Source organism: Pseudochaenichthys georgianus, chromosome 19, assembly GCF_902827115.2.
Source record: "Pseudochaenichthys georgianus chromosome 19, fPseGeo1.2, whole genome shotgun sequence".
Taxonomy (NCBI): Eukaryota; Metazoa; Chordata; class Actinopteri; order Perciformes; family Channichthyidae; genus Pseudochaenichthys; species Pseudochaenichthys georgianus.
The window spans coordinates 23,524,052-23,536,169 of record NC_047521.1 but is presented as its reverse complement, the minus strand read 5'-3'; the positions used below and the strand labels follow the sequence as shown (position 1 = coordinate 23,536,169).

The window sequence follows — 12,118 nt, the reverse complement described above, 5'->3', positions numbered from 1 at the left end:
GCATCCCTATTGGCTGGTGACAACATGTAAATCTTCTTTCCGGCGGTTCTATTGGTCAAGATGTTTAAAGCCTCCCATTGATTTGATAGTATTTCTGTCAATCACGTAAGACCCGCCTATTTAAGAGACTAAACGGTTGATTGGCCAATTATGCTTTCAGTCTTGTCACGAGGAATTGTTTTGATGATTTCATTGGATGAGAGACGATCAAGCTTTTTCTGCCCTGAAAAACTGTTAAACAAAGCTATTATTGATTTTTTTTGTTGACAATTATGTTAGTTTTAGTTTGTCTACCTAAGCTTGGCTTAGATAGATGTATTTGTTTATTTATTTTAACCTTTATGTTTACAAAATGTACACCATTAAACCATGCATTACACCCATATCCAGATGTTGAATACTGAAACACTATCCTTAAAATTGTATTTATCTTTTAGACCACAGACGGTAAATGTAAATAGGACTGAGACAACTGGTATTCTTTCAGAAATAATACTATTATATTTAATATAATGCAAACATTGGTCATATTTCTGCATAATGAGTAGCCTAGCTTTACTTTGTATAGTTCAAATCCATGTGTACACAGACAAGTACTCAGATCTTGTACTTGAGTAAAAGTAGAAGTACCAGAGTGTAGGAATACTCTGTTACAAGTAAAAGTCCAAAAGTATTGGCATCAAAATATCCTTAAATTACCAAAAGTAAAAGTACTCATTATGCAGATTGCTCCATTCCACAATTATTAATATCATACGTTTTGATTATAATTATTGATGCATTCAAGTTTGATCAGCTTGTGAATTTACTCCAGGTGCAACTAAAGTCTGACTGTGTTGATTATATTTCCCATCAAAATCTGTAAAGTAACTAAAGGTATTAAATAAATGTAGTGGAGTAAAAATACACTATAAACCTCTGTATTGTAGTGGAGTAGAAGTACAAAGTAGCAAAACATTTAATTACTCAAGTAAAGTGTAAATACCTCCAAATTGTCCTTAAGTACAGTAGGCCTACTTGAGTAAATAGTTACTTTGCACGGCACCACTGTGTGTACAAAAACATCATGTTGTAATGGACAGACGTCCAAGCACACTGCAGTGAACCAGGATGTCTTAATACAGAAAACACAGATTCCTGTTATCAGGCACATTTTTAATCAGATATAAATCGATTTCTTTCTTTTCTTTTTTTTGGTTTTGTTTCTAAACTATTTCCTTGACGTCACGATTTCCGTGCGGGCTCCTTTAAGGTTGCCAGGGGTTACGGGCTCACATGTCAGAACGAGGAGAATTGACGTCAGTGACGGCCGCTGATTGGTTCTCAGCCGTATCCGGTGGGGCAGCGGTCCAGGGCTCGGGAAAAAAATCGAAGCGAGGAGGATCTGGTAACGGTTCGCTTCGAAAAAAATCATCCATCCCGAGTCGCTATCGAAGGGCTCGGCAGGAATTTTACAGTTTCTTGTGAGTATTTGCCTTTCTTTCCCGTTCGCGGATCATATGACCTCTGCATAGGTGAAATTTGTTTCCTCCGTCTCTCGTTTGTTTATGATAGAACTCAAGATGGCGTCATTGGAGGAGAGCTTTGCCTTTGCACGGAGCTACTAGCCAGCTAGGCTCAAACTACACACACTCTCCCACACAACGTAGGCCAAAGACGGCTAAGAAAACCTACAAAGACATGTATTATTTCTTTAATGTGTTGCTAAATTGTTATTATAATTGGGTAGCTGTTCAGCATCAGTCTGCTAGCTGTTTCTTGGCTGCAGCCTCCTTATGAAGCCACCCTGACCTAGACGGTGTTACAGACAAGACATTTGCTTCACACTGTCCTCAAAGGCGACAACATTTGCTAAATTAGTTAAACCATTATATGGCGTTGGTATCCTCCATCCCCCCCAGCATACCTCGTTGTCACCCGATCAGCAAGGTCATTTGTGCATCGCAGTGTTTTCTCTAATATAATTGACAGCTCTCTTCTTAGTTGACAGCAGAGGGGAGGCTGCAGGTTAGCAACTGAATTAGAGAATTAAAATGTTAAATGTACAATTTTACTACCCTAAAATATGTCAAACTAAATTGGATTTACGTATAATTTAATGCAGGAAAGCCCAGCTGTTGGCTCTTGGCTCTTAATGTATCCCATTTGGTTTGAAAGCAGTATCATTGGTCCCTTAGTTATTCCTTTTGGTAGGTTAGGATTAAAGCAAGCTTTACAGGTTTCCACTATTTGGTTAGTTGCATAAAGAGCCAGCCTCATCTTTGATAACATGGCTAGTAAATCCCCTGGGCCTGGCCTGATTTAGAAATGATCCAAATCCTATTATACTGATGCAAATACATGATACACTTGGTCTTTTTGTTCACCCATCTCAAATGTTGGTTACATGAGGCCTTCCTGTTTTAGACTTCGCTAGATCAAGCTCTGAGCTATCTGAAGAAGCTTATATCACTGAGGCCAATCACATGATCTGGGATCTGTCGGGCTATTTGGCTCAGCAGCAGTACTGTGGCCTGAAATGAAGAAACCTCAAGCAAAGTGCACTTTATTTTCTGGGTTTGGTCTATTTCACAGTGGATTGATTCACTGGCCTTTTATTCCACCATCTAAATTAAGGCCTTGTGTGTGACACTCAGATAGAGGGCTTCTTTCAGGCCTAGTGGAGAAGTACAATTGTTTTGAGTAAATAAAACAAGTGCAGCCTGTCCTAGTTTGTCGTCTGTGGTCAGATATGTGTGGTCACATCATATGACCAGTTTTCTCTCCTGACACTAAGAAGCACTCAGGCTCCTTAGTGCAAAAACAACACCCCATCTCTCAGCGCTTTCTCACTCTGGTTCTATTTTTCTCACATTCTCACGTTTTCTGTCCGTCCATTTTCTCATCACGGTCACCCCTACTCTTCTTGTGCCGCTCTCTGACTAATCCAGTAAATCCACTTTGTACAGCAATGATCTGAAATCGGGCTCCTGTGTTCCTGTTACTGTCTCCAGTACAAAGGTTAGAGGTCACAGAGCAGGGTTGCGGTTGTCGTCATGGCATCTGGAAGTACGAGCAGCGAGGAGGAGCGGAGCCTGAGGGAGTGTGAGCAGTACGTGCAAAAACACAACATTCAACAGCTGCTGAAGGACTGCATTGTCCAGCTGTGCACCTCCAGGCCGGACAGGCCCATGGCCTTCCTCAGGGAGTACTTCGAGAGGCTGGAGAAGGTTTGTGTGTTTGTTTGTGTGTGTGTGTGTGTGTGTGTTCGTGTTTGTGTTGTAAAGTAACCGAGTACATTTACTCGAGTACTGTACTTGAGTACAATTTTGAGAGACTTGTACTTGTGTATATACATTTTTGCTACCCTTCTACTTTTACCCCACTACAGTTCACAGGTAAAGAGTGTACTTTTACTTACATTTATTTCATATCTTTTGTTACTTTGCAGATTTGGATTAATGAAATATAATCAACACTTAAATAAGAGTTATGTTACACCAGGAATAACCCTCACAAGCTACCCTGCAGTAAACAAAGTCATTCAAACTAGCTGCACCTTTACCAGCTTTCATAACACTTTAATGCATCAATAATTATAATCAAAACATATTATATATAATTCTGAAATGTGCCAATGTTCCTAATTAGTATTTTTACTTTTGGTACTTTAAGTATATTTAAATGCTAATACTTTTACTTGAGTAACATATTGATTGCAGGACTTTTACTTGCAACAGAGTATTCCTACACTCTGGTACTTCTACTTTACTTAAGTACAAGATCTGAGTACTCTCTCCCCCTGTCTTTTTCATCATTGGACTGTGGACTCGATGCAAATCATTGTACAGCGAAAGATGAGCATTATACAGTATGTAGGCCTTTCGAAACAATGACTTTATCGACCTACCGTGCAATATATGGACGGGACCATAATCAATTAGCTGACCTTGATACGGCTCGTTGTGTTCACATGCATGTTTGTTGATATAAGAATGTGGCCAACGTAACGCCAGAATAAACAGCAGGGTTTTCCCGACCATTATTATAACTCTTGGGAGTTGCGCTGACATTGCACAGTTTTGTTTTCACAGCGACAGTCACTATTCATTATTAAGTTGTCTGTTTAGTTTTTTATTTATGTTTATACCGGGACATTTTTTCATTCGATAACAACAATGTTTGAATATCTGTAAGCATTAAAAGCTCATTGAGAGGGTCTACTTGCATAGTTATATACATGTTTCACTTTTTATTTTCACTATGTGTCCAAGTACAGAAATGAGGCGAATAAACTTTGAAATACATGCTTTGGACAATTCTGGGACTTCCCAAATGTACATACACACTTGGATAATGCTTGTGTGTTTCTGGCTTGTTTTAATTCAATGTAGGGCTCCAAGAAATGTATTTTGGAAACCTTTGACGGTTGATCATTCTTCCAATCTCTGTTTCAAATCAAAGGCATTTACAATTGTTATAGTTTTCCTATTTTCCTTTTAAAATATATAATTATTCGTCGGGTCAGCTATAATGTCTCAGATATATTTAGCTACTCGGTTGGAGAAATGCAAAGGATATTATAACTTAAGAAAATCGTTTTAGTCCGTTTTTCCATGCTATATCACTTTAGTGTATCACTGAATTCCACAAAAATAGATTTTATAAATAATATCCTCACTTAACTTGGATAAACTGTACCAACTCTATCCTTTGTTGGCTGACCTCCTCCCCTGCTCCCTTGCAGGAGGAGACCAAGCAGATCCAGAACCAGCAGAAGGCCAGCAGTTCCCGCTCAGACTCTCGTGACGAGGAGGTTTCTCCCCCCATGAACCCGGTGGTGAAGGGCCGCCGGCGGAGAGGAGCCTTCAGCGCGGAGGTCTACACAGAGGAGGACGCAGCCTCTTATGTCAGAAAGGTAGACGTGCAAGCAGCTCACAAAGAGTGTCGCAACACTTTAATCTGATATGATCTGTTCTATGAAGAGTTGCGTGACGTGTCTGTTGTTTTTAAGGTCATTCCAAAAGACTACAAAACGATGGCAGCCTTGGCCAAAGCTATTGAAAAGAATGTTCTCTTCTCACACCTGGACGACAATGAGAGGAGGTACCTGTCTTAACGTTGTTTTGCTAAAGCTCTTGAAAGTTTTTACAACAGCTGGCTTACTCACAAATCTCTTCTTTTTTAGTGACATATTTGATGCCATGTTTCCAGTCACCTACATCGCTGGGGAAACTGTTATTCTGCAGGGTAGGAGGACTTCATCTTGTTGTGATAAGTTGATCAGATCCAGATCATGATACTGTACATATTATTTTTTTCAGAGTCATCTGTCATATTGCTATTGTAGATACTTTTTGTACATTACAATTATACTTGGCTCTAAAGCAACTTCTGTTAATGTGTTGCCAACTCGGCAATAAATCTGACTCTGATTGATGTCTTTGAGTCATGTTAACGGCCTCTTTGTTTGCACACAGGTGATGAAGGAGACAATTTCTATGTAATCGACCAAGGAGAGATGGATGTGAGCGTTTGATCCTCTTAAAAATAAACAGAAAACATCATTTTTGTCATTTTTGGTTTAAATGTCTCTATTTCTATCCTGCTTGTCTGCCAGGTGTATGTGAACAATGAATGGGTGACCAGCATCGGGGAGGGGGGCAGCTTCGGAGAGCTGGCCCTGATCTACGGGACCCCGAGGGCGGCCACCGTGAGAGCCAAGACCAACGTGAAGCTGTGGGGCATCGACAGGGACAGCTACAGGAGAATACTTATGGTGAGGAGGCGCTAAACATACACGCCCCACCTACACTCTAGTATGTGGGGTGTGTATGTCACCACTGTATATAGACTGTTACATACATGTAATATATAGTAGTCCTATTTACTTTAACTTCTTATGTTTGTACAAATATTTTATATTTTATTGGATTGTTTTTCTTGACTTTTCCTGAATTATTTGTATTGGACATTTTACTTTTACCTTTGTTTATATGCATACTTTTTTTCTATTTTATTTTTGGGACATTTTTCTTTAGATTAAACATTTTTTATTCTATTTTTCTTAAATGGAGCCACTGCATTAAAGCCAATTACCTCTAGGATAATTAAAGTATTCAGATTTTGATTCTGTTAATGCAAAGAAAGGCCACTGATTTTAAAGCCAGGTGGTAAAATGTTTGTCATTAATGTACTTTTGTCTAGTTGTGGGGCATCTCTCATATTTTTAAATGTGTTATCAAGTTCTTCTATTCATTTGTACACAATAACACAAATATATTTCTCTTCAGGGAAGCACTTTGAGAAAGAGGAAGATGTACGAGGAATTCCTCAGGAAAGTGTCCATTCTCGGTGGGTTTGTTTTTCAAATCATCCCAAATATTTTAAAATGGAAGCTCGTTACATGTGTATGGTGCTGAGATTAAAATAACCGAAAAGAGCATTTTAAAATACATCTCCTTAAAAGCATAACCAATAACAGGTTCAACCTTTTCAAATCTGATTTTTTACAGTGTTGTCATGTCAGCTGACTTCTCTCCTCTCCTTTGTTCACAGAGTCTCTCGACAAATGGGAGCGTCTGACAGTCGCTGATGCCTTGGAGCCCGTCCAGTTTGAGGACGGACAGAAGATTGTTGTGCAGGGAGAGCCTGGAGACGAGTTCTTCATCATCTTGGAAGTACTTACTTCATCATTGACTTACACACATGCCTTTATACATGTCACAGTTTTACCTCTAAACTCTGAGTTCTGTAATTGATTGTTGGCCTAGTTACGTCAGACAGTGTAAGCCGGGATGTTGGATCCTCTCGGGACTCAATGCTGCTTTATATTTTCAGCTCTTTAAAGTATTACCACCTCTATTTGTTCTCGACAAATACACGCCCTCTTGTGGTGATATGAAGAGTTGCCTCATCATAAACATGTTTTGATCTTTGAGCCCGAAAGGATTAGTCAATTAGTTGATAAGTCAGTCAACTTAAAATGTATAGTTTGACAAATGTTGCTTCCAGCCACTTAAATATTATAATTTGGGGCTTTTTAAAAGTTGTCTTTGCGTCTTCCAAGTCTAGACATTTTCATTGGTGCGATGCAATATGAAGATGTCACATTTGATGGAAATTATAACGGGTTCAGTGCGAATAGGTCTTTTGAGTGTTGAACTAACAAATAATTATATTTGAAATGGACTTTTCTGAAGAAGATATTCTGATCAATGTGCTCATGTAACTTAAGGTGTAGGCTATGTGTTTTTCTCAGGGTTCTGCAGCTGTGTTGCAGCGTCGCTCAGAGAACGAGGAGTTTGTGGAAGTGGGGAGGTTAGGACCCTCTGACTACTTTGGTAAGCACGAAAGCTTCATCACAGCAGTCTGTATATGTATTACTATTTATATGTAATTGATATTGTTTTGCGGTACCGTTTTAAATGAAAAAGCAAGGGAACACTTGATTCCTGTCCCTAAACACATAACCAAAGTGCACTCTGTCTTCATGTTATTTGACATTTTCTGTGTGTTTCTGTGTGTGTTCTCCAGGTGAGATTGCCCTGCTGATGAACCGCCCCCGCGCTGCCACTGTGGTCGCCCGCGGCCCCCTGAAGTGTGTGAAGCTGGACCGACCTCGCTTCGAGCGCGTCCTGGGTCCCTGCTCGGACATTCTCAAACGAAACATCCAACAGTACAACAGCTTCGTCTCGCTGTCCGTCTGAAGGGTCTCTCCTCCTCCTCCCCTCCTCCTCCTCCTCCTCCTCCTCCTCCTCCTCCTCCTCCTCCTCCTCTCCCTCCACCCTTTCCCCTCTTTTCTCCTTTTAGACCCAGGGTCCCACCAATGCAATTTGCTTTTGTCACTTTCTTCTTCTTCTTTCTGTTTCGGCTTTTATCCCTTTTCGTTTTACACACAGAGATCATTTTGTTGTTAGCACCCGTCACGCTGAGGTGACTTTCAGCCATTCACCAGCGCTTGTACCAGCTGCTGTACGCTACCTTGTAGGCACAGTTACATCACACGTTACATATGTTATATTCGCTGGTTACGCTTTCTTTTTTTGACTTAAACACAAAGCAGGATTGTTAGGAGATCTGAAAGACATTAGGGTCTCAGACTGCTGAGACAGGACAATCAAACTTGACATGGCGCTTTTAGTGAACTTCTTACAGATTTAAGTTGTAGGTTGAACAGAGGACTTATTTTCTCCCCGTTAAAAGTTTCCTTTTGGACATAATTTAGCCCGATTAGACGCAGTGTAGAGAAAACCTAGAAACTGTATTAAAAAAAAAAAAAAGGCAGGACAAATATGATTGAATTTTATCAGACGTTATATTAGGTTTCAGCTATACCATGATTGGCACGATGAGAAAAGGCTGTTTTGCTTAGTAAGAGAGAGCTTGTATAAATTATAATTTGAATGTGCAGCTACCAGGCGAGTGCCAAATGTGAGTTATTGTCACAACGCAACGATGCATATCCGTGGAAACGCAGTGCGTGCCCTCAATATTTTGGAGCTCCAAACAGGAAATAGTTACTGTCCTCCTTTATCGGTAGAACAACCATACCAGAACTGCCTTGACTACTCTGAGGAAAAATAATATAATATATAAAAGAAAGCTAAAAAAAAAGAAAAAAAAGAGTATTAAGTGTATTCAGTATTCATTTTTTTAGTATATACCAAATAACTTGGTCACTCTTCTGCTATGGTTTGTAATCAAAATGTTATCATAGTATAGTTCAAATCGATCATGGTTATATTATTATTATTATTATTATTATTATTATTATTATTATTATTATTATTATTATTATCATGGACTAAATGATAAACTTATGGTTTGGAGTGATGGTGATCTAAAAAAAAAAACTATGTTTAACTGTCTTTTGTAAACACTTATTTTTCCATAAATTCTATTTTAGGTGTCCAGTGCAGACAAAGTAAATAAATGCTTCTTCTTGTCAACCGACAAAAACAGTATGTAATCGTATCGTGTAAAACGTCATGGGTTAAAACTTAAAAAAAAGAATAGATCAAATGGGTTATTCCAGGTTTATTGAAGTGAAGTCTTGAAAAAAACAAGATGGTTTTATGGGTTTTCAGGACATCTGAAGTATTTATGTATGGAAGCGGATGGGCAGAGTGAGCAGATATTTATTTAAAACTAGTGTCATTGCTTATTGCCTATTTGAAAAGGTGGCTGTCTTTTCATCAGAGTAGCTTGTGATCTGTTCTCTATGCTTACTTGGCATGATGTTTTAGGCATCCAGTGATCCGGTATGAATGGAAAGCGTGTATTAAAAAAAAATCCTGCAGCTGCTGCGTGCAGAAGCAGGAACTTTGTCAAATATTTGGTTTGTTACTCCCTAGCTTAACTGCTTCATGACTATTTAGATGGCATATAATGTTTAAGTCTGTTTTTGTTTTTTTAAAAGATCTTTACCAAATCACACAATGTTGACTTCTGGATTATAGGCTTAACTCTTCATTCCTGCCTCACTTGTCTGTTACCAGAAATGACATAGAACCAGTCATGTGTTTCTGTTTTGTCTCATTCAGGGCACTTAAATGCGCTTAAGAATCGAGATGTATGTTGTACGTCCAAAAAAGATTTGATTTTGGTGCCGATTGCAGGGTATAGTCAAGTTAGTGAGAAGAGTTTTTTTGTTAATGGACATGAGTAATATGTAATTTTCTTTACAGTTAAATCAATCATCTGATCCCTATCCTGATCCACAGGAAATGACTCCGTTAGAGGAGCGTGGGTTTGACTCACCTTTTATCAAAATATTGTTTTCTTGTAAATAGCAGCATCATTGGTTTTAGTCCAAAATGTTTTTAGCCACACTGCAATCGTCCCGGTTTGCCTTAGCTTACCTAACCTGGGCTTACAGTAGTAGTCAGTCACTCCTGCTAGCCCAACCTCCAGTGAGTTTGTTAGGCCTGCAGCGCAGAGAGAGCTGCAGGCGACCAGAGGACCATTCTTTTTCTATTCTACCCTGTATTCAGTTTGACCTCCTGTATGTGCAAATATGTTTATCCTTTTGGTATAGATTGTTCCAGATGGCAGTTTTAAGCAATATAAAAAAGTAAAAATAATTCAGCTTTGTTGTTTCTTCTTTTATGTTTCAACTTTTTTTGTTGTTATATTTCAGGGTTGAAAAACAGATACGTTAAATCATCAATGTCACAGTCTACACATTACAGTTTTTCTTTTCCTAAGTAAAAGGCCAAAGTTAATTGCGTTAATATATACTTCAATTACTGAGAGTAGAACTACACATTTTACAGCAGCCTATATTAGTATAATGTATACAAAATAATAATTGTTGATGCATTTATTTGTTCATTGCTATATTATTGCAACTCGAAAAGTTGGCGTATTTCTTATCTGTTTTGTATTATTATTTTTGTATATTTAACTTTTCCGTCTGGAGATACTGTCATTGATTAAATGGTAAAATAATTTGTCAAATATGATGGGGGTTTTTGTGGAATTGTACATTTAAAAAGTGGCAAAGCTATCAAATGAATGTAGTGGAAATAAAAGTAAAATTGTGCCTCTAGTTGTAGTAGAGTTTAGTTTAAAGTAGAAGAAAATCGAAATAAACGTAAGTTTTGTCGGCCTTCAAGTACCTCTAAAATGTTACTTTTATAACTGTGCTTTACGTAGTCTAGAGACAATTCTTCAGGGCTAAACTCTTTTAAAGTATGTAAAACACTGAACATTATTAATGTCTTTTACACGGTTTCCCCCCAGAAATAAAACCTGAAAATGGGGTGGAAATAGATTTTTTCGCCTCTGCGAAACAGGTGAGCAGGGCATCATGGTTGCACAGATGTCTGTTTATCTGGTTTATTTCCACAAAAGAGATTCAAAAATACATGTTTAACTGCGAGATGGGAAGTCTGTTCTGCAACAGTATCGCCGACTTACCAGACGTATTACAAAGGTAAGTGTAGTTAGCTAATTGTTTATGTTTGTTAGCTAGTTAGCTTGTAACTGGCAGATGTCCTGACTCGGTGTAACTGGTTGTAAAACATAATACTATGTAATATTTTTTTGTACATATGTAAGAAAGCACAAGGGTATAGTTTACATAAAAAAAAAAACTAACTCTACCTTGTTTGTTTGAATAATTTACCTAAAACTGCACACTTCACCATGTTTGTTGTAAAAACTTTACCTATGCGAATGCTAACTCTCGCTCTCTGACTAACTTTACACGTTAATATGGTTGTAGTTCAAGATGCTTCAGTAAAGTGTTTCCATTAATGGGTTTTAACTTATGCTGTCTAAATAATGTGGGTGTATTTTAAAGTCAATCTTAATAATAATGGTTATGTTGGGTACATTGGCTCTGAAAAGAGATGCAACATGACATCTGTCCACCGGGGGGAGACATGCCACTGCTTAATGTTTAGAAAACAGCAGGACCATTTTTTATTTATTCCTGCATCAAAACATAGTAGAAATGGTCAGTTTAATACATACTTTTATATACGGTGGCCCTGAAGTGCAAGACACTACAGCATTTCACAAAACGCTACAGCATTTCACAAAACGCTACAGCATTTCACAAAACGCCACAGCATTTCACAAAACACAACAGCATTTTAGAAAACGCCACAGCACTTCACAAAATGCCACAGCATTTCACATTGGACGGAAAGGGTATTCCTTTAGGGAGAACACTTCTTGTTTGTGATTGGACAGAGCCAGCCAGAGAAGCACTGCTGTGATTGGTTGTTTTTGCTGCCAGTCAAGAAATGACGCTTCGTGATTGGTCAACACCCGACAGCGAAATATGTCCCAAAACATCAGCAGTTAGCACAAACTCAGAGCTCACAGCTCCTCATATTCAGAAACTGGACAAAAGTTAAACTTGTACAAACCACAGACTGTCTATGTCATGGTGAATACAGTCGCTGCTTTATTTATGTCTGTATGACGTTGTGAGTGTGGACGGAGTAGCAACAGGTTAGTTTAGCCTGATGGATCCGATTCCATTCAGAAAACACCCATTTGAAAAGCTTTTCGCATACCGTCTTATCTGCAGACTTGTCAAAGCGTTAATTCATATTTTTTACTAACCGTTATCAGTATGTAGTTACTTCGGCATCACTTTGAAACGTGTATTACAATTAAATTA

General features: G+C 38.4%; 1 protein-coding gene across 2 annotated transcripts; it reads left to right on the top strand.

Moving 5' to 3' along the window:
• The first annotated feature begins 1,319 nt into the window (after nt 1-1,319).
• Nucleotides 1,320-7,706, top strand: prkar1ab (protein kinase, cAMP-dependent, regulatory, type I, alpha (tissue specific extinguisher 1) b). 2 transcript variants are annotated; one of them, XM_034107175.2, is made up of 11 exons: nt 1,320-1,463; nt 2,994-3,209; nt 4,727-4,897; nt 4,994-5,085; nt 5,168-5,229; nt 5,460-5,506; nt 5,600-5,758; nt 6,273-6,333; nt 6,538-6,659; nt 7,223-7,322; nt 7,516-7,706. In XM_034107175.2, exons 2-11 carry the CDS (start codon nt 3,036-3,038, stop codon nt 7,686-7,688), a joined length of 1,161 nt encoding a protein of 386 aa, XP_033963066.1. In that variant the 5' UTR covers nt 1,320-1,463; nt 2,994-3,035; the 3' UTR covers nt 7,689-7,706. The 2 variants fall into 2 exon arrangements, with proteins under 2 accessions (XP_033963066.1, XP_033963067.1); XM_034107176.2 differs by having other exon boundaries at nt 1,321-1,463; nt 7,241-7,322.
• Nucleotides 7,707-12,118: the final 4,412 nt, after the last annotated feature.

Coding starts and splice junctions, on each gene's coding strand:
- prkar1ab (XM_034107175.2), top strand. CDS start 3,036: ATGGCATCTGGAAGTACGAGCAGCGAGGAGGAGCGGAGCCTGAGGGAG. Junction 5,086..5,167: donor CTGGACGACAATGAGAGGAG/GTACCTGTCTTA, acceptor CTTCTTTTTTAG/TGACATATTTGATGCCATGT. Junction 6,660..7,222: donor AGTTCTTCATCATCTTGGAA/GTACTTACTTCA, acceptor CTTAAGGTGTAG/GCTATGTGTTTTTCTCAGGG.